General features: G+C 36.9%; 1 protein-coding gene across 1 annotated transcript in view; it reads right to left on the bottom strand.

The window, feature by feature from the left end:
- WDPCP (WD repeat containing planar cell polarity effector) overlaps positions 1 to 23,747 on the bottom strand; it is a 157,964-nt gene that overhangs the window by 105,320 nt on the left and 28,897 nt on the right. Inside the window, exon 3 of the mRNA XM_050894524.1 lies at positions 927 to 1,011. Within this exon, the coding sequence (XP_050750481.1) occupies positions 927 to 987 (61 nt within the window). The 5' untranslated portion in view covers positions 988 to 1,011. The remainder of the gene's footprint in view (positions 1 to 926; positions 1,012 to 23,747) is intronic.

The raw sequence follows: 23,747 nt of genomic DNA, 5'->3' as shown, positions 1-23,747 counted from the left end.
TTGTAGGCAATGAATAAATCGACAGAGAGGAAGCAAGAAGGTCAAAGGCAGAAAATAGGTACAGTAGGCCACAGTATACCTTTACAATAAATCACAACTATGTGTTTACTTAAACCATCAGACTTTTCTATGAAATACACCTTTTGACTTTTTTATATTATTGTTACAGAACAGTTCTCACACAAAGATGCGATGCCAAGATGTACTGAGTCAATATTTGAATAATAACATTCAACTGAATATTCATTCATATTCAACTGAATTGTCAATAATATTCAAAATAATATTTCAACAAAAGTATTGTACACTACAATTGGCATGAAGAGTCATAAATAATATTTTGATGTAGTCCACTTATAAATCAGTGGGGGTTTTTTTAGTATTGTATTTTAGCAATAGCAAGGCAAGATGAATGAAGGTAATTTCTACATGGCTAGTAATTAGTCATGTGTCTCCTGGAACAATCAATTAATAAGATAAATATATCCTTGTAACTATAAAATTTCAAGTAATCATGCAAAATACCCAGAACATGCAGTAATTTTTTATTTTCATGCTAAGTACAAATCACAATGCCTCTGCGAATCACTTGACTATAGATCTTCATTCACCCAAACTAGCCATTAAACTGAAGCTTACAGTCAAGTAGGGCAAATTAACTCTATCCCAGCTGAAACCAGGACACTTCCTAAAAAGGAAAATGCATCCAATTAAATATAATCTTAATATTTTTTACTTGAAAGGATTCTCCTTTCAAGATAAAGGAGATAAGCAAAGAAGCTGACCAAGTTCAAACATCGTATTGCTGCCTCATTTTCTTTCTCCTAAGTATAAAAACCACTTCATTTGGGCATTCAGAATTTCATATCAGTTTAATATTCATCAACAAGCTTTGCTGTTTGTTTTAGTAACAGGTAACAGCTCACCTCTAATATGTAAGTTAGTCTTCAAAGACCACAGAAACATCTCAGTCAGGCAGAAAGACATCTGGTGGCAGATGGAGACTTAGCACTATCAAAAGAAGCAAAGAAACTGCATGACCAAATTAATTACCCTCTATTACCAGTGCAACTGCAAGTATTTTGGAAACTCAGTGCTACAAGAACCTAGCACTGATGATATTTTGTTATATGTAAGTTGTAGCTTTTGACTGCAATAAAATTAATAATGCATGGGAAAGAATAGGATAAGAAATGTATATGTCTATATATACATCATATAGAGATACAAATCAACATTTGTTTAAATTTACAGCTGCTCTCACTAAAGTAAATAACTTTGTGCTTGATGCTTCTCATATACACATTATAATCTATTTTTACTGTATGGTTATTACCTTGACACATGCAAAAGTGAAGCCACTACTTAAAGATCTGGCTTAGACAGGAGAATTTGACTTTCAGGCCAAATTTTTTAAACACTGTACATTGGGAAGTGTCAATATAGTCAAGAAACAGTTTTGAACACATGGTATTTGTAGACATTAGTTACAGCACTAAATATAAAAAATGTCTTTAAATAAAAAAGAGCACTTACATTAAATCAATTAAAACTGACAAAACAACAGATATGTGAATCATATAAAATATATCAGTTCAAATATTATGTACATTGACTACAGTTATAAACTGTTTGCTGTGTTTTTTTGAACAATCCATCTGAATATTCCCACTAGAGGATGTGTTGTGTTTCAAAGGAGCATTGGGAATCTTCTGACACACCATAACCAACAGACTTCCCTGAGTAATTTCCTGCAGTGCTATAGTTATGAGTGGGTCATCAGACCAATTACTTCCACTTCTTTCGCTAAACCCAAGAATCCACTGAAAGCTGGACTCGGAAGAGGAGTTGACACAAATACAGCACACTTAAGAACCACTGCTGGTATGGTACTGTACTTGAACTTTTTTTCTTTTTTGAAGTGGACTCTTCATTTCCTTTCCATTAGTGTCATCTAGATAATGAATCAATTACAGGATGATTGCAGAATTCCTATCACACAGAGTATCAGACGTTTACGTCAAGAGTGGTATGATGATAAATATGTGCAAGAATTTCAGGTAGCATCAAGGAAGCTATCATAGTCCCAGCAGAGCTATGAGACCTTGAGGTATTATCACTCAAGCTAATATGTATGTTTTGATGCACTGCCTAATCCACTGAAATAGCACCAAGTGGAAATAGCATTTTCTTTACACTGATCCCCAAATGTACAAGAAGTCTTGCTGGCTTACTAAATCCCATAGTTCTATCAAAAAAAAAGCAAAAAATAAAAGCTCATAACACACGTCTAGTAAATGGAATATACTTTCATCTTGGGCGAGAATGAGGTTTGGAAAAAAAATGCAAGGAGATTAGTAGCACGGTGGTCTGTTGAACATGGGAACCATTTTTGGTATAAATATGGATGAAGGCAGCCCCTCATTTTCCATGTGAACTACAGTAAAAGGAGATTGTACATTATAATTTTCTTATTTGTTTTCTCTTTTTTTACTTTCTTACTTTAGCAAGTGAAACAAAACTTGCATTCCCCAAGGCCCATAGATCCTAGATTAGCATCTCTCACTAATAGGAAGTCATCAAACTGAGTGAACTTCTCAAAATCCTATCATGGTTTGACTAAAAAAAACCCCACAAACCTTTGATTGGCAGATGATCTGTTCAGCTGGAGAGAAGGCACATCTGCCCACAAGACAAGGTAAGACTAGGAGACTTCGGCATGACAAATAATCTAACATAAATCCCCCAGATTACTCCAAAGCTCTTGTACATAGGCTCCATGGGCCCTTTTAGTTGTGTCCTCCTATTGAATATAAAGCTATCCCATAACATGTTAATGTTGCTGTGTGCTTTCCAAACTGACAGATCAGAGAAGACTTTCAAGTCCTTATTTTTACCTTGAGTGTCAGAGACACGGAGGGAACTCTCCAAAAAACAGAAGAAAGCTTTCAAAAGAGCACTAAATACTCAGTGTCCAAGACACGTACCTTTAAAAAATTTGCCCTCAAAAATGAGAAAAAAAATAAAGTTTGTAAGAAAATGTTTAAAACCCAAAGACTTCTAAAGAACTGCAGTTCAGTTCTGCACTGAATAACCTAGACGAAGCAAAATTCTCCATGTACCTAAAAAGGGAAAAGAGATTCTGTCAATTATTCTAATCTTGAGTTTAGCTTTTTGCTTCTCCCTTTCTTTGAACTCTGAGCACTCACAAACCAGCTAATTATTTGAATGCTGGTTACTGTTGTGCCAGTGAGAATGGACATCTGCCCAAAAGACACTGGTCCAGTCTAACAATACGCTAATCTGAAATATCTTCTGATTAGTTATAGTTGGGGGGGGGAGAAAAAAAAGAGAGAAAATTTGCTTCTGCAACAAAATATGGCATTGTAAAGTCTGAATATTTTGTTCAGAGGAATTATTCTTTCTTGTTCCTTTTGAAGCAATACACACCAACTTTCAGAGTTTTTCGACTACATCTCACCATTTACCATATCATTATATTCCAGCACAATGGAGATGAGGGTGATGAGGATGATGACAACAGAGGGATCTTTCTGTATTTGAAAAGTGCCTCAGAATTTACAATGTTCCTTTAACTATATGAGCTAGGCCCTCCTATTGCAACTAGGTAGGTATGAAAAAATATAAAAATTCCTCCCAGTGAGCTTTAAGGACTCTATCCCTCCCTCTTCAAAATTGATTAGAATTTGGGAAAAATGGGATAATATTTTTAAGGTAAAACTGGAATTCAATTGAATAGCTAGTTCTTTTTCTGGCTCATGCAACACTGACTGACTGCTTTCACAATATCTCCACAAACAATAGGCAGGGATATTTTGGTGGTTGCAAAAGCTTACTGACAAATGGAGGTGTTCTGCAATGGTTAGCCTGCTCCAGTATCTGTGTTAGGAGTGCTTTGTTTAAAAAAAATCCTCAGTTTAGTAAATCTTTGTTTAACCACTGATACAGAAAATAACCACCTGGCCACTTCATAACATGAACAAATGCTGAAACTGATACCTAGGGTCCACTCCGACACCTTCAATATAGCTGCTGTTGTGCCAAATAATTAGGAACTATGCACTGCATGAGTGATTCAGGGCACTGATATTGTATCTCTCCTCTTTCCATACAGTTACCTGGGAGAGTGGGGTGCTTGTGAAAGGCAATGCCCAGCTCCCGAGGTGAGTGCATCCCAAGATCATGGACGTCTGAAAACATGTTAGGAGCGACCTAGAGCTAGAGCATAGGAAATGCTGACTACAACAGACCATCTGAACTTTGTAGTTTACGTGCCAGAGGCATGGCTCGGTGTCACAACACTAGCCCAAATGCCCCTCTAAGAGTAAATCCTGTAACTGCCAGGCTACAGGACAGCGTTTGATGACCATCTGCCTATTCCATTGGAGGTAGGCCAACCTGCTCCCAGAAATCCAGCATTCCTAGCGAAGGAGAGATAAACAAGGGGGATCCCCTCCAAAATATCGCTGTAGTTCGGGACACACTCCTAGGAGCAGGAACAAGGTAAAATACAAAGCTAGTCAGAAAGCAGGTACCTCTATGCCACAGCAAAGTTACAAAGCTACTGCAATAACATGTGTACACCTGCTAGAAGAGGTGCTTCAGATGTGGGTTTGGGCAGATGTTATAGGACAAAATACCTAAATAAAAAAAAATGCTGCAGAATCCATTTTCACTACTCACATGGTATCAGACTTTCTTGGCAAAAAATACTATACCAGGAATTATTTTATAAGAATCAGCACAGGCCGTTCTTTTGTTTTCTCCTACTCCAGATTGCTTTCATGTTCTACGGGTCTAATTTTTTTCAGAAAAATGGAAAATGTAAAAGCCACAATGGACTCCAATTCAGAAAAATATGTATTTTTTCATTTGACTTTGGATTAATTACACAATAGCTCTACTAGCTATAGATTCCAGAACAGATTACCCTCGATCTTAGTTCTGCCTCCCTTCCTCCACCCCTCCAATGTTAACATCCTATCTCTGGCATCGCTACAGCTCATTCCCAATGTCTGATTTCTAACTCAGGCACCAAATGTTCAACAAACAAGGTAAGTCATCAAGTCATCCTACAACTTATTCTATGTTTCCGTGATATAATATTTGGAGCAGAAATCATTGTCTGTTTTTTCTTCCTCTTCATGACCAATTTCTCCTTCACCAAGGAGAGAAACTCCCTGCAGCACAGATATGATTCACAAACGTAGTATTTGACTCTGTAAGATAAAGTTTAGATCGAACTGTGTGCATTAGATCAGTAGCTACTTGCTGTATGCTTTAAGTTGATACAACAATTTCTTTGCGTAAAGCATATAAAATAAAATTTTAAACATACTATCTTTTACATTTTTAGCTACATCAACTTAAAATTTACTGTAATTATTCATTTAAAAATAGAACAGTAAAAATTATTCTGTTATGCTCCCATAGATAATAATTGCAAAATATTATCCCAGTCTTACAAGATAGGCTTCCACTTTTTACAGTTGTATGAAGCCATAGCCTGTTTGATATATAATAAACACATACAGAAATGTAGTCAGTAAAATCATGAGAATTTGTAAAACTTCATTTTGTATTCTGGCATTAAGCAGAAACAATCCAGATTCTTCCTTCACATCTACAATTTATTCCACCAAAAGTCAGCAGCAGAGCAGTTAAAGGAAACTGCTAAATTTATAGATGTATATTAATAGTTTTAATTTGGTTTCTTAAGAAAATGATGCTTATGTCTGTCAGTCTAAGCTTTTTAAATTTTTAATCCATTGATCAAGCTAAATCTAACTTCTGATTTGTTTTCTCAGAAAATAAATTCTCAAAAATATGTAATTCCTGCAAATGCTGTGCAGATCTGCAGGTGGGCACAAGGAAAGATTGTCTTAGTACCAGAACTGAGGGACACATAGGGAAAGCTCAGCCCCTAATGACTTTTCTTGGTGAAATCTGTAGATCTAGCCCAGTCGGGGCACGTTGTTTCTTGCCAAGCTGGAAGATCTAACAAAGGGGGTATAGCCTACAGAAGACAGTGGTGGCATGGTGGCCATGAGTGCTGCAAATGTGAGGAGGAACTGGACAGGAAAGGGGAAAGAAAGGGTGGCAGGTTGTAGGGGAAAGTGTGTGGGGGTCTGAGACTGCAGTGGATGTGGGAAAGGGGACAGACGTGGGGATTGTGAAGAGCATATATTGTATATATTGGCTATACCACTACCGCATAGGAGACAAGCACAAAGCACACGTCAGTTGGGCAGGGGGAAATCATTGGAAATTCTTTAGTTCTGTTGCTTGGTGAACGAATTGCCATACAGACATTGCCAAATGTACTTGTTTCTCACTAATGGATACAAGAGAGTAAGCAGGCTACTTCTCATCTGTGACACTGGCCCAAATGTTTAAAGCAAATCATGCAAATAGGTATGTGTGAATAGTTTCTTGCTCCTGTGTAGAAATCTAGTGACCATAGGAGTCCAATCAGGTTTTAAGGCCTTGGTTCAATGGGTCCATTGGTAAGATCAGCTCTGAATTTTTAGCCACAACACTTCGAGATTTCACAAATGTTTGGATTTAAGACATTGTAGAAATAGCACAGAATGGCATAGTTTTAATTTGATTAGAAGTTAAATGGGTGCAAAGATGGCATTCTGATCTACCCTCCCATTGTGCAATCCTTTCTCTGGATTGCACAGGTTAGCAATGTGTCCTGGACTGTCATGGTTTAACCCCAGCTGGCAACTAAGCACCACACAGCCACTTGCTCACTCCCCCTCCGTGGGATGGGGAAGAGAATCGGAAGGGTAAAAATGAGAAAACTCGTGGGTTGAGATAAGGACAGTTTAATAGGACAACACAAGGAGAGAAGAAGTAATAATAACAATAATACTAAGAAAAGAATGTATAAAGCAAGTGATGCACAATGCAATTGCTCACCACCCGGAACCTGATGCTCAGCCCGTTCCAGAGCCGCGATCCCTCCTCCCCCTTGGCCAGCTCCCCCAGTTATATACTGAGCATGACATCGTATGGTATCGAATATCCCCTTGGCTAGCTTGGGTCAGCTGTCCTGGCTGTGCCCCCTCCCAGTTTCTTGTGAAAATTAATTCTATCCCAGTTGAACCCAGGACACAATTCTATCACCTATGCAGAAAATAAGCTATTCTCACTTCATTCTTAAATGTTTCATTCATTTAATTGTGGAAATTTAACTTAATTTTCTGATAAGTAGAGGTTCTAGTCTTCATCTTTCACTTTGCACTGGCAAAGTCTGAGATGAGTGTATCGTAAATAGAAGCTCTGCAGTGCATAATAAATGGCAGTCAGGGTTGGAGTCCCATTTACAGTAAGACTGTGGTTAACCACAACAGTGAATGCTGTTCTGTTATTCAAGATCAGATCAAAAATGCCGTGGCTACATAAAGCAAAAGACTGACCTGATAAAATTTGGATCACATGAGTTACTAATTCTCCTGTAATGGCAACTGCAAGCTGGCTTTGGTAGTCCCCATTCTTTCTGCTCTGTTGGCACCCATGATTAGACCTCTTGCAGCTGGCCCACTGGTATCTCACCAGCCCCCCTCTGCTCCCCGATACCTCTGCTTCCAGATCATCACTGCAGTATGTCACCTTCCCCTATATAAGCGGGCTTGGGCTTGTTTTCTTTTTATTTTTCTTCCCTTTTTCTTAGATGCTTGTTGAACTCAGACCCCTCCTCACCTGCAGCTACTTTTTCTGAGCCTAGGTCAGCTCCTCCTCACAACTACTACTTCTGGGACTGAAACTCCTTGCCTGAGATCTTTGCTATCTTTAGTAGCACAGTGGGCTTTATTCTTATATTTATTTAGTTCTCCTTTAAATCCCTTTTCCACTGAGAAAAGAAGTGTAGATTTTGTAGTATAAATGAAAATCAGGTCCCCTGTCTGTAAGATCAAGCTCTGATTTTAAGAAGTAGAAATACAGGCATGCTCTCATAAATCTACTCAGTGCATAATAATTCATATTACAATATTGGTTTAAGAATATTTTCAGCTAGCACAAATAACAAGTTGTTCAACTACCATAAATCTTAACTTCTAGGCACATATTTACTGTTGCTATATTTATTCTAGGCAAATATTTACTGTTGCTTTCTTTCTCTTCAATGCTACTTTCTTTCTCTTCAGACTTCCATGACTCAGAATATTTTTGCCAAACACATGAATGAAACAAATTCTTTTCCTCATTCTAACTTCACCAATCTAAATAGGAAAACTATTTTGTAGATGGGTGAACAACACACAAGAGCACTCTCTATTGAAATACACAGTGAAGCTTCTATTGTAAGAAAGGCCTAAATATGGCTTGCAGAATAATCATTGAAAGGAAATACATTATCTGATAACTCAAGAATTCTGGCATGAAAATCATACATTGTAAATTTATTCCCATACACTGTGAAGTTGTATCATGCTCCACTGAATTAATTTTTGTCAGGTTTGTTTTATTGTTTCGTGACTCTGAAAATAATCCTCTTTTTTTGCAATGACAGTTAAATTTACTGAGTTTTCATACTTTAAGATATTTACATATGTACATATTTAACTGTAAAATATACATACAGCTCCTTAAGAACATTAAGACTATTTGACACATACTAAGAACACTGAAATTCTGTAAATGCTGTAAAACAGAACAAACATTTTATCTCCAGTTGATATCAATTAAGATTACTTCTTGAGCAATTATCTTGGGCTTAATACATGTATACACAACTATTTTAACTGCATTCAAAATGTTGAGGCGCTGGTCTTGCAACTGGTTCTGCAGTGATGGTCTCCTTTACCACCATTGCAAAGCTCATAGTAGGATCATGTCATTAAACAGTAACCATAAAAAACTGCCGCCAGACTTAATTTATATTAATATTAAGCACCAGTGTTTGAGATACTATTATTTTAAAACAGATTAATTGTGTGTGGGCAAAAAGCCATGCAGGCCATTGTTCAGGATATGAATTGTTGGCTGAGAGACAGCTGTCCAGTTCATCCTCTGAGCTCCAAACTAAAACTCTATCTACTAGACAGAGGGTGTTGAAGTTCAAGGACACATGCAGAAATACTACAAGAAACCTATATGGGGCTAACTTTTTGCCACCTAATTGCTTGTTTATGTGTCAAAACCGAGGCACAATTTTTGCTGAGTTGTCACCCAAGTAGATGATGACACGATCAGAAACTAAGTTCTTGCCTACTGCCCAAACCACACTACCGTCTCTCCTACCTTCAGAAACACGCTTCCAATATGTATTATTGGTACACTCTTGTGAAAGACAGCTCTTAATTAACTGAACAGATAATAAGATTAACAACAGCGAAACAGAATGAATTTGAGGGAGGTAATGACATTTGTCAAGAAGATAGTTTATGTATCAGCCACACCTCTGACAACATTAACAAAGCTAAGAATCATTCTCCAATTGATACTGCAGGCAATCTCTAACAACTCTCTGGCAGAGTGGGTGTGAAAAGTTAAGAAGGTCACAGAAAATAGATATAATTGACCCGGGTTTTTACTTCACAGAGTGAAAAGTTCATATACACATTTTGATAAAGACCCTGGAGCCTTTATATAAACCAGATAGTAGATAAGTGATCCAAACTACAGATATCCAGCGACACATGACATAAGGTAATTACAGAAGTACTAAATGTCAAACTGTTTTACGCTATTCTTTTAGATAGTGATTGTTGTTGTAAATAAACCAATTTTTCAATACTAAAGGTCAGTAGGTCACAAAATTTCATAACAGTGATTTCTCACTGTCAGCCAAAAGAGAAGATAACAAAATCTCTCTTTTTTAAGCTAAGTAGAAACAAGCATCAAAAGCTGAAAGGACCTGCAAATTATTCAAGCACAGGAAAAGTCCTTGCTCTGCTGCCCTACCATTGTTGCAACTCCTGTTTGCAAGGAAGGAGGTTTATATCAACAGGTCTTTAAACTAGGAACACCAGTTCACATTGGAAATTAATTATGTAAATGTGTGGGTTTACAGCAGTACTATTGACAGCAACAGATCCGAATTCTTTCTTTCCACTTACGCTTCTACGCATAGACATTTTAGTTCATGAACTGGCCTTGCAGCATGGGCTGCTACTATTAAATAAACAGTGATCAGAACAATAGTTAAGTCCAAAGCAATGAGTTAACCACAGTTCAATCTGGATTTTAACTATACTTGCACCTAAAAAAGATTCTTCTGTATTTTTATGCAGTATTTCAGATTTAGCTACCAAACTACTAACCAGATCTGTAAGGATGTCAGTTATTTTTTTTTAAGTGCAGCACTGAAAACATAGCATGAACATCTATTTAGTTTTCCTTTTGTTTATGTGCTGTACCAACAAATTTCTCACTGAACGGTACAGCTCTTGCCTTTAACATTTTATACTATGGATATTAACTGAGTACTTGTTTAAAGAATTTTCAAAAGCACATTGACAAAATTGTTGATTTGATTTACAAATCTTGCAAAATTGCAAGCTGTCTTTAAAAACAGAAATATATTTCTGAGTACATTGTATGTGCTGAATAAATTTACTAGAACAAATAGATTATTTTTAGATCTATAACATCTTTAAATGTATTTTTTTGTATTCTTTTTCAGAATGTTTTGCCATTTAAATAATTTTCAGTAGCTTCTTTACATTGACCTATTTTCTTCTGGTTTGTTTTGATGCAGGCAATAAATTAGGCAAGCAATAAATTAAGCTTCACTAATATTTGAAAATCACCTTTGAATAGCCATTTGCAAGGCTCATTGAGCTTCTTGTTTGCGAGCATTTATTTTTAAATGTTTTTTTCTGCTGTACTTGAATTCCAGTTAATCCAGTGAGACTTGTATCTTGCTTTCTTCAATGAAATATTAAAAAAACCTACAATGCCTGTGTGTCAGACTTCCTTTTAAGAAAGATTTGATTGCAAACACAAACAAAAAGCTTTTCTTCTTTTGTACTCCTTTATGATCTTCAAACAGGTTTCTATGAAAAGGACTAATATTTTTTCAATTTTAAGCCATACTCACCTTTGCAGTTAGGAAAGACAAAAATGAAAATTTCATGTTGCAATAATTAATTCCTGATTGTAATGCTACAGTATAGTTTATGTTATGTTCTAATTACGCAGATATGCATTAGGGAAAATAACTTTGAAGAAAAAAATGCATTTGTTTAAACATTTTCATAATCACATTTGAAACCGTTGAGCGGTGAGGTCATATATAAAACAAAATGTACACAGATTTTAATATTGAACTACAAACTGCTCTACTACTCTTAGGAGAGCGATGAGAGTAAAATATTTGGTCTATAAGTACAGCTAGTTTCAGAAATCTACCTTATTAAAAAATGCAAACAAAATAGGTCCAGTCCACAGTATGAGACAAACAGCAAGCTGGGGCAGGGGGGTGGGGAGAGACAGATAGAGGAGAAAGATCAAGCCAAAACTGAGTATTTTTTACAACAAAAAATGATGATTTAAGCAATCCAGTTACCAAAACCAAAAGAAACTTTTCCTACCAAACAGAATTAACTTGAGATGCTCAGTTAATTCACCAGTTTACTCACTACATGAGCTTCTCTTTTGAAGCGTTCATGTCTCTGGCAGTGATACTGATCTCAATGTGGCTGAATGGGATGCAGTCCTTCTGAATCTGCTGACGAAGAATCCAAGGTAATCCTACCTTTTGTCCAGGTTGCCAGACTGCTGTCTGTAAGATGGATGGCCACATGACAGTGTTTGGCTACCACAGTGGTTAAGTGCTCTCCAAGAACATATGTGTAAAAGAAAAATTTGATGGGCTGAATCCCTTTCCATTGACTATGTAGGGGACCCAAACTGACTACAGTACTAATACAAGCATTTCAAGGGCTGAAAGCTCAGTCCAGCTTCATTCTACCTGTTATGTGGGCGGAGTAAGACAAGCTGTCAGTAAGATACCTGCAGTGGTCTTTGACCAGTATTTAAAACAGTTTTGGTCTCAAACCTGTCCCACAACAGCAAGACAATAGATTTAGTAACTGACAGCACCATCCCTATAAATTTGAGTATCCATAGTAAAGATAAATTGAGTTTCAGGATCTGCAAGAGATCACACAGATAATGGATATCATCCAACACTTCTTAAGGAAGACTTTCCTTTTGCTAATAATACCATCACCACTGGAAGAAAATTGTTAGGTGTCACTTTATGATCAGCTTCATCCACCTCAAAAAGCAGAAAATTACAGTATCTTTATTTTATATGCTAGATATTGACACTGATGTAGAGGTAATTTCATTCACCAACCCCAGTTTCATGTCTTGAAAGAATATATGCGATTGCTCTAATTTCTGGTCAGCATAGGCTAGTAGTTCTTAATTTCTGTAAAATAATGCACTGGTGGAATTTGTACATTTTATGTTTTATAATCTTCTTTGAATGTAAAATGGACTTTTAGTCAACTCTTAATACTTTAGAAACAACCAGCTAGCTTGCAGCATCTTCCCAACATGTAACTGAATTATGGAGAGAAATGTGAATTGGTTCTCCATAGAAATGACCATCTTTTTTTTTAGATAATACTGGTGATGTACTATCTGGCTTCAGGCTTACTGTCTTACTTGTCCAGCCGTATGTTAAGTTTGTTTTCCTAGTGGACAGATTTCAAGGAGACAAGACTGACATAATCAAAATATGTGCATCCTTACTATCTTCAGTCATGAGTTAGCATATCCAGTATATTTAACCATCTAACCTTTCTTTTCATCACAAAGCTTATTAGACCTACTCCCATCATTAACTGACAGATTTACGGTACTTGTTGAAAAAAAGTAATACAAAGCAGCTCTTGCTAATATAAGAAATGTTTACTGAAGGAATCAACCCTCCAAAATCTGTTAAAATTATAAAGTATAATACCAGAAGGAGTAAGTAGCTTACTAAAGCATACGATCAGGCAGACTCCCTGTTTTAATTTAACCAGTCATTGTTACCTGTCTGGTTCTAATTTTAAAATACCAGTTGTGAACTCAACCAGTGATTTACAACAGCTACTCAAATATGCTACCAGCAGAAAAATCCATCTAGCTAATTTTAGAAAAGTTTGTAACTTAAAATTGGATCCTGTTATCATTCAGCTCAGAGGAAAAACTACTACTGGGTTGATTGGTCCAAGCTCCTAGCGAGCAGAGTGTGTACACTAATATTTTTTTCCAAATTACAGTACTATTATGATTTGCACAAGAATAGTACCAAACACACTTACCAGATTAGGGCTAAAGTTTGCTGGGCATTGTATAAACTGTTATATTACAGAACTCCTTAGTACCTTGTTACATTGTTGTCATAGGTCTAATCTAAAAATCTCTTTGAAAATCTACAAACAATTACCTTCAAAACAACACATGACATAACCTTCAATGCTCACACGCTACCAGTCATTCTGTGTATTCATTCAGAACCTCCAAAGTTTATATAGAAAGAACAAGATGTTCACAATATCCAATTACTCTGTTGTTTGATATGCTTAAGAAAGACGTTTTACTTTTGCCAGATTCTAATTTTTTCAAATTAGGAAAAAATTGACTTGAGTCTGAACTAGACAGTCCAGGTACTACAGAAAAAATGTACACCTTTTAACAGCTAAAAGAAACATAAATAAGTATTCTATAATCTCTTGGAAGAATTAGAATCAAATTAGTTATACAACAATGCATGTCAGCTTCACAAAGCACACTCACTGATGTTGAAATTTATATTACTTAAATATATATGCAAATACTAAATTCCCAAGTTGTTAGGGAGTATGATGTTAGGGAGATTCACCGATTTTAATTCCATGTGTTCTTGCAACGTAAACACTGCCTTTTGAGAAGAAGGGCCCTTACAATCTTAAAAAAGATATCTAAGTGATGTATATGTAAAATTGGAGACAGCAGTACCAGCAGCCCTCAATACAAATAGGGTACTATGAGCATATCGACATTATACAGGTGCAATAAAAACATAGACATGTTTTTATACCCCTTATACCTGAAGGGACATTTTGCTACCCTTTTTGTTTAAGGCTTAGGAGGCTATATGGCTTCTTAAGACGCTCCTGAAGAAGATTTTTATCCCTCCCCTTTCTGAGCTCAGTGCCAGTTCCTCCAGCTGTCAATTGACATTTTACTAGAGAAGGTCTATGGAGGTTTTGGCAGCTTTCAAAAGCAGTTGGATATCAGAAATCCTTAACCCAAATCTGAAAATTCGTGCAAAGATGTACCAACTTCTCCAGGAGGAGTATTTTCAGAATCACCATCTCCACAGGCTGGCTTTGACAAAGATTTGCAGGCGGCAGATTTGTTACTGGGCATATAACTGAGACGTACTGCTTTGTTCTATGCACCACTTTTGAATTTAATGAGTTTTATTCAATCAGTCTTAGGAACTGATTCCATAACAGCAGAACTTTCTCTTAGAAATCTTCCTATTTCCATTCTCCTTCACTCACCTTGCACCAATGTCCTCAGTCAGAAGTGCAGACTTTAAAATGGTATTCCTGGGATAAACGGCTATAAAACCAGTTCCCTACTCTGCTGTCCGCACATTCTTACAGCAAAGACATACCATTTTTAAGTTTGCTACTGAATGAAGAATCATGATGATTCTACAGAAAAAAACCCAAACTTTATTTTACTGAGAGTTTTATTTTTAAATCACTAGCAATGGCAGAAATTTACAAACTGCATCTAATTTACTATTCTTGCTGCAAATATATGCAGTGGAGTTATAATGAATGAATCTATTTCTAAAAGAGGCAGTAATATTGCAAGCAAGTGCTATAAAGTACAGATGCTCGTCTCTGCCATTAATTAGCTAAGAGACCGGCCCCATTTTTCCCTTGCATGGGGTCCATGAATATCTTCTTTTGTTTTTACATTAACAATTACAAAATGTAATAATTTTGCTGCTTTGAATCATTCCACCCTCTCTGAAACACCTTTAGTTATCCGCATTTTAATCCTCTGAATTCCAAGAATAGTACTCCACTAAGTAATGCAAATTAAAGAAGAAATTGGGTAATTCTAGGAAACATAAAATGATTCTTCATTAAATCTACAAATACTTAAGTAAATTGGGTTTTAAGAAAAGAGAGCTCCTTGGTGCAGAAGCACCCTCTAATGGCTGGCTACTGACTGCTCTGAATAACAACTGGAAAAGCAATTTAATAGCTCTCCTAAAAAGGAAGGGAAACTGCTATGATACAAGAGAAAGAGAAATGTGAATATACATATGCACACACACATACACATATTCACATTTCACACATATTCTCTGTTGCACATCCTTAACACAAAAAAAAGAGCAACATAAATCTGATAAACTTTTTAGATTAGAGCCCGTATTTCCTTTTAAAACAATACTCTCAATTTAGTAGATGAAAGAGCTTTTTATGTTTGCCCAGGTTTCAACCATTCCTCAAAATTTTAAGATAAACAGAAACTGACTTTCCTGTCTTATCTCAACTAACTTTCACAAAAGAAAACTAGTCCAAAAAGGCTTTAAGAAAAATGCTATACTAAGTCCAAATCATACAATAATTTAGGAGGGAACTTGGAAGTCATTGGGCCCAACCCCCTGCTCAGAGTTGGCCAGCTCTGAAGTTAGATCCCAGTAGTGGAATACTAAGTTCAAAAAAAAAAGTTATACTTTCTTTTGGTGCTAAAGCTGTACTAGAGATACTGGAAATGTAAACCGTTTCTGCTGTCTAAAATATGCCTTAATATATTTTTTTTTCCTTCTATTCTATGGCTTTGCACATTTTTTTTTCTGAAAATACCCAAAATTTGCTCATATAACTGCATTATTTTACTTCCACACTATAATCTGTATTTAGCATACAGTCCTTTATTATCAACTGTTAAGTATAATATCTCAGTGTTCATATAAAGCCAGTGGCAGATAGAGCAGTTAATAACATGAAAGTAATGAGGCTAACCAACCAACTTGCTTCTCAACATCACTTTTCAAATCTCTTTGGGCTAAATTTTCAGTCAGTGTGTGGGGAATTAGCCATAGAAATCCCATTAACGTTAATGAATGTTCCATGGTTAACTCCCCATGCTCTGTGCTGAAGATTTACCCCTATATCTCTAAAATAAATATGTGCAGATGCCAAAATTCTTTTTACAGAGCCTGAAGAAATTAAGGACTCTATTCTCAAATAATTGACTTATGCACATTTATCTGTTTCCCCCATGGATCATCTTCTATATATCAGAATGGGTGTAATGTCTGCATTATTCTCATTGGAAAGATTATCCAAAGTGCATGTTTACTGCATAAAGGCTGAGTTTAGTTAATTGTATATTTTACAAAAATAATATATATATTGAGTCGGATTTGTCTCAGTTAAATACACGATGCACAGGTTGAACAGTATTCAGTATCGTTAAGAACAGTATGTATTTGTACTTACATTCCTGAAGAAAAGACAGTATTTAGGGAAGTCATTAGTCTGAAAGAATTGGAAAGTATCCTATATCCCTACAGAAAGACAAAATAAAACTAGGGCAATATAAGCCTCTGCAAGCAGTGGCTGAGTCACTGTTTAAAGATAGTGGAGGATGTTTCTTACATCAACTAGGAAAATATGAAGCTGGGAAGGGCTTCCAGGATCCAAATCAGAAGCTGCCCTCTGATTTTGAAAAGTTGCGGGGGGGGGGGGGACGGGACGGGGGGCATATTTCTGTCATCTTTTCAACTCCCACTTGCAAGAATATACCCTTGCTATTTTTACAATTTTAATTTAGAAGCCTACTTGCCTAGATGAGCACATCATTTCAAGCTCCATGACGGCTCAAAAAAAAGTGCCAAAACAACTTCTTTGCCAAAGCTATCCTTTGCTTTGGCAAAGCACTAAAATTCATGTTTATAAATTTTTGGCTTCACTGGTATTAAAGCACATGCATAAGTGCTTTATTTATCTGAGGGCTGCAACTGCCCATAAAGACATAAAATGGTGTTGACCTTTTACTATACTGAGAGTCTTTCAGGCTTCTGATGCATTTCAGAGATGTCTCAATCCATTAAGTCAATGAACTGCTTCAAACCATATTCACTTGCTAAAATTTGGGAAATAAATCTTCAGTAACCCTCTTTTCATACATGAAGATTTACCTTATCTTCCTTAAAATGACTATTCTTGGAGATCAGACTGGAATAGGTCAGGTATAATACCCAATTGTCTGCATCTTCCCTAGAAATAGTTTATTAGAGTGTTAGCACTATAACCTCAAAGAGGACAGAATACAGAACTAAAAATCATTTACATGGAGCCTGTGCAAAGTGTTTTATCTGAAAATAATACACCAGCTAAATGAAGATAGAGGAAACTCCCTGAAATTATGCAGTGAAATCACATTTGAGAAAATTCACCCAGAAAAACCACAATCCTTTGGGTTATACCTGGAGCTGAAGATGGCGCATTTAGATAGAACTTCTCTTAGCTTATGTGCAGACTCTTAAAATCATTTCTAGATCAAAGATTAAATGTATAGTCCTCCTAAGAACATCAAACTATGTAACTATAAACCAATCCTCTTTCAATAGCAACACATTTAGACAGATTCCCTCTTTCCATTGAAAGGTCTTTCATATAAGTCTGTCTTAGCCAAGATAAAAAAGGGAATTTTCCTGGTAGCATTCTGCACAAAAATGCTTTCAGCTAGAACTGGGGAATCTGGAATGAGGTAAGGTCAGGCTGATGGGGGTGGGGAGGAGAATCAGTCATGTAAACAGGTTTTATATTGCATTTATTACAAACTCCCCTTATTTTTACTTGCTTCTTTGGAAATTAGCACAACCATGACTGGATTAATTCTCTGTGGGTTTCCCTCTGTACTATTATTGAGCAGTCATGGGAAAACTCAGCCAAATGAGTATGGCTCTAGTGAAGCCATACATCTAGGAGGAAGGGCAATCACCAGAACACAGGGTTTGTCTAAAAAAAGACATTCATACAGATAGGGCACTTAAGCTGACCTCCCTGAAGTGATGTCCTCATACTTTAATTGAGCTGAATTTTTTATGTTTTATGTCATTCTAAATGAAAAGGAATAATTTTATAGAGAATGTTTGTTGGTTTTCTGGTTTTAGAGACCTATTCCTACCTATTCTTCAGGCAGCCTGTCACGTTTCATCCCTCACTGCACTGCTTCACATCTGAGCAGGTCTTCTATCCATACCTGTGCGACCTCCACAGCTCCAAGACTATGTGGACTAGCTGAAATCTCTCTCTTTAAAGTGCTGTAAGGCAACCAGGGACGTGTCTTTTCAGTACGATGAGAAACACAGACATTACAGCAGCCACGTCTTTCTCACACCTACAGATCATGAGAAAATAAAAGGCAAAGACTTCGGCATGCCTACTGCCACGTCCAGCATTTCCTTCCCAATGGTTCACAGTTGGTGTTCCCTCTCCACTGCTGCATCCCCAGAGAGAGACACCATCCTGGTAAACAGCAGCAGTGCTATCTCTTTTTGGTTTGTCCAGTGGTTTCTGAACACAGTCTTCAACATCTCCTGGGAATCTGCCTCAAGACAACATACTCCAGCATCAAGACACCTTGCAGGGGTTTATTCGTAGCGACTAAATTGCTGACATCTGTTCTCCTCTGACCTGCTCCCCTATTGACATGCTTGGCAGTATCAGCTGGAGGCCTTAAATATATTTGTCCATACTTGATGCTGAGCGCTTGTGGCATCCTATAAAGTATTCTTTCCCATCAAAATTTTTGTTTGCATAGGGTAATGGGGGAAGGGGAGAGAGGATAGGCACTTTTGTCTTCCCAATACCACTTAAATATGTTGAGCACTCTATTTACGAAACGTCCCCGCTGCTGCTGCATTTCACAGCAGCCTCCTCCCTAAAAGCATCAGAAATTTCCACAACAGTCCCAACAGCTGTTTCTCAATATTCAACTAGTTTGCAACTGACTGGCATCAAGCGAGTGTAATAAGCTTTCAGATGGTAATGGCAAAATCCGTGCTGGCGCTGCCAAGAACTCCCCTATCTATCTGTGGCAGGTCTGGAGTGAGTTCAGAGATGGACAGTGGCCTATGTTATGCTGAATTTTTGCTTCCACCACTGGTCATCCAAGTTGTGCATCATTACACTGCTTCCCCATATATACCAGCAACTAGCTGATCTACCCCTAAAGCAGTGCTCTACCAAACAAAGCTGCTTCAGGCAAATGTCCTGGGGAAGTAACTACTCTATTCATGTACCCACTCCTCCTCCTTCGTTAGCTGTATGGCCACAACTTCAAAAGTTTTATGAAATCACAGAGCCAAAACCATCTCTCTACATGACTACACATGCATGTGCACAATCTTACTTGCATTAATGATTATCATGATCTATGATATATGCTCTGTGCTACCTTACAGCAGTTCAAAATGGCATGGCAAAATTCATGGACATAGGGAGAGGAACCATATAAGTTTTCCAGCTTCATTACCAATCCTAAAATTTCTGCAAGTATTCCAGGCAGTCACATATGAAAAAAATGCATAAACATGTAAAAAAGCAATTGATCCATAGCATGGAACTGAGCAGCATAACATTGCACTATAGGTCCTACCTCCAGGATACTCAGTGGTTAAATCACAAAAGTAGGCAACACAAAATATGTTACTCTAACATACTGAAATTATAGAGAGCCATTTCAGTTTGACATAGTCAAGTTGCTCCACATGGAGTAAACAAACTATTCCGGTTCCCCCAAGTGCTCTTCATATCTGACAACACCTTTCTATACAGATCCTTAAGGATCAGGAAGAGCCTGGGATACTGCAATTCCTGCATCAATACATGTTTTAGGGCTTTTTAAGGCAATGCATTGCGATGAAGTCTCATAGCCGTCCTGGCCTTTGTCCTTTCCAAGGATTTCTTCATGAAATGTGTGATATTTAGTAACCACATTCCTCATTTGTCAGCCTTCTTTCAGGATTGCAAAACACACACCTAAAAAATATTCCATTGCTCGATCACGCTAACACAAGTCATATTAATTAAGAATATGCTTGTGTAATTACATGGGAGAGGTGCTTTGCACAGCAGTTAAAGTACATGTAACATCTATAACAAGAAACCCTGTGTGTAAGATACTATTACAGAACAGGGTTCTTGGTCTGAAAGAAAGAAGTAATTTAAAAATTGATGCCAACTCTTTGGTGTTTTCTAGGTCACTAATTGTTATTAGGACCTGATATATTTAAATAACAAAGCACATGAAATCATATTTTATCTGACTCAATAGGAATAATCATTCTATAGCATTTGCTGAATAAAGTCAAACACATTTCTTCCAAGTCAATTAAAAATGTATCATTTACAACAACCAGATCTGAATGGCTATTGCAAAAATTTGATTTTCTTTTGACCACTTTACCTAAAAGAATAAACATTGATGTAATCAAATTTTCGCATCTTAAAGTTATAATGATTACTTTGTTTAGAGCTAACTCTTCTCACAGATCCAATAAACAGAGTTGCACACACTGTGATAAAGATTTGCAGGCTAAAAAAGCTGTTAGCAGGACAGTCCAACTGTCCTTAGCAAGCTCACTCCCCATTTACTGCTTAAAACAGATAGCAATACATAGAAATAATGTGCATATGCTCAGCAAAGCTATTTTTATTTTTTCTTTTTAATTTTAATATCAAAGTATTCCAAAGCTCAATTATGCTTCATTAGTGAAACTGTGACTATCCCACTTAATTATTTTAATATCTCAGGATTAGACAAGGAATGCAGAATTTTGGTAAAGCAGACAACGAAGGAAATACATCGACTGTTCCAAGAAAAAAAAAAAGCTGTATTTCATGTTTTGAGCCAATCAACAATGAGCCACAGATATTGTATTACAGATGATTGCTTTAATCCTAAGGCATTTTAGGGTGTATTTGAAGTAACACAAGAGAAGCTTGTTTTGATATATTCACAATATAAAGCTGCTAGGAGATGGCTTCTAGATTCACACAGTGTGAGTTAAGTTCTCTCTCCCCCTCTGAAACCAAAAAAGGCAAATACTTGCAAGCAGACTTAAATTCAAAATAACACAACAATTTATCACACAGCTCTTTCCTGAGATATCCCTTTTCCTTCTGCATATCACAAAACCAGAACTACAGGCACACTCTCATTCACCCTGTATTACAAATCTTTCATTTGCAACTGCTAACTTCTCTGCACACATTTCTCACAAGTTTTTAAACACCGTTTTCACCTTCATTGACTTCAGAAACTTAACAGAAATACAACTTTACACAATGGCACCACCTAGTGTTTAAAATACCGATTTTCAATCCTTACACTGACAACTTCTTTCCTTTCACTCACAGTCGATGAGTGAACACATTTCTTTCAAACGAGACTCATCTCATTTTCTGCCAGTTTGCATTTGTGTCTTTCATACCCAAAATTACCTACAACACGACTTCTGCAAGCATATTCTTAATTTAGTTACCAGTTGGTTTTCATTTAAAAGAAATGCTTAGGTCCCAATGGATAACCTGTTTTGTGATCAAAGTGAATAAAATTGTCTCTAAAGCAGAATTTAACTGGTTGGTTAAGTGGAAATCAAGCTACCCATATATGTCTTTTAAACTATTATCCAAGAAAGTAAATTTCCTGTAAAAATATAAGTCTTGAAAAAATGTTTACTTAAAAGATTAAAGGCAGACATTATCATATTGGAAAAATGCATCATCCAGTGCCCAAGCTTGTTTGTTATTGTCATGGGCAGGCCGGCAGCCTTGCCATTTAGAAGTGTCAAACCACCTTACTAATTTTACAAGTGTAGTTAAAGTTGTGAATAACTTCGCAAAACTTCATCTGTGTGAGCTGAAATACAAATAAATCTTTACCAGGTTGACTTTTCTTTTCTGGAGGTGGAAAGTGGGGTAACTTTGCAGCAAAAATGGTTCAGTTGCTTAAAACTCTATTATTTTCTTTAAAACAATTTCAAATTTTGCAGGGTGGATCTTTATCTTTGAAACACACCCCCTACTATACCTAGCCTGGACCTTAAAAAAAAAAAAAAAATCTCTGGCCTTTGGTGGGAAAAACCACCATGTTGTTCACAACTGCTTGGTAAAAAAAATCAGTTTTAGCAAATAAGGTCCACAAAAGTTCCATTCCTACTTAGGATGCTCCAGTCTCCCTGTTCTCAGTGCTGGTTAGGCAGTGCCTAACCCTTTCAGCCCCCTCCTAAGGCACTATGCACCGTGCTCTTCAGTCTCCTGCATTTCAAATGAAAACATCCTATTATTCCCATACAGGCTTAGTCCAATGCACAGCAGATACAGGGATTCAGAATAACCTTCCCAATTCGCTTGCTTCAGAAGTTGGAGGCAGAACAAGGACCCCAACCAGAGTTCTCAAGCCCAACAACTACTTTCTCTCCATTACAAGCACAGCTGATCCCGTAGATCTCATACACAGTGTTTTAGGCAACAGGTATGTTTTGAAATGCTTAGTGCTAATGAAAGAAAGCACAGATATGGTCCCTATCCCTGAATCTTAGTTTAATTCTATGGTGGTTAAAGCAACCTGAGCCACATTAGAAAGACTTCTTCAACACCTCACCTTCAACATATACCACAGAAATTCTCTGCCCTTCTTGTAATACTGAAGGACTTGCACCGCAGAAATATTCCCATCCCATTAATCTCACCTGCTTTTCCCAATCTAAATGGTTAATATTTCTCCTCATTCTCAAACGCTCCTCCTCACAAACGTAACCCTTGCTTCAGATGCAATCCTTCTCTCTATTCTACTCTTCCACCTGCTAACTTCTGCTTTATCTCCTGCAAGCATTCAGGTAATTTATTTTCAAAAACCAGTTAGATCTTTTAAATTGCTGGCTATACTCAAGTCACATTTGCTCAATATAAATAAAGGCAAAATCTACAAAGGTAAATTTTATCAAAAAATATCTACACTTTTTCTCAGATATTTACAAAGGATTCCACTGCATAGTATTTGAGGCCCCTGATTTAGTGGTCCTACATCCCCGTGACTCACCAATAACATGAAAACACCAGTTTTCTAGAAGCTTCTTCTGCAGTCTTTTTGCACACATTCTTTATAAACTTTTTGCCAAAATTTTTTAGCATTACACCTTCAAGGGAGCTCCAGGAGTTCAACTCAGTGGGTTAAGGGAGGCCCAGCAAAGGGAGAAATCAGGGGTGCGTTTTATATATACAGGAGGGCACAAGGTCATTGCTAATACTACTTTTAAAAGATGATGCTGGGTAGTAATGGGGTTCATTACAGGCATCTCCAAAATTCCAGAATAGATTCCTAATAAAAACAGTTCAATTAGTTGGATACCCTGTACCCCAACTCGTTCTTTAGATAGCAAAACCTTCTCAACCCGAAGAATAACATTACCTTGCTCACTATGAGATAGCACAAAATTAATCATCAGCAACTGTGCTGCAACACCCAGATCCCCAGCACAGAGGGTCCTGAGAATGGACCCTCTTTAAAAAAAGCCAAAGCTGTTCATCTTCCTTCAGTTGTACTGGTACAACCGTTTACAAGGCCATAGAAAGAAAAATGTTCAATTTAAAAACAGTTCAATTCTGTGAACCAGCTCATCAGGCAACCCTACAAATAGTTTACCAGCGCAATTATGGTAGTGATGCAAGAACAAAACAAGAGCT

Source organism: Gymnogyps californianus, chromosome 3, assembly GCF_018139145.2.
Source record: "Gymnogyps californianus isolate 813 chromosome 3, ASM1813914v2, whole genome shotgun sequence".
NCBI lineage: Eukaryota > Metazoa > Chordata > Aves > Accipitriformes > Cathartidae > Gymnogyps > Gymnogyps californianus.
The sequence above is the reverse complement of the archived record's forward strand: the minus strand, read 5'-3'. Positions and strand labels throughout refer to the sequence as shown.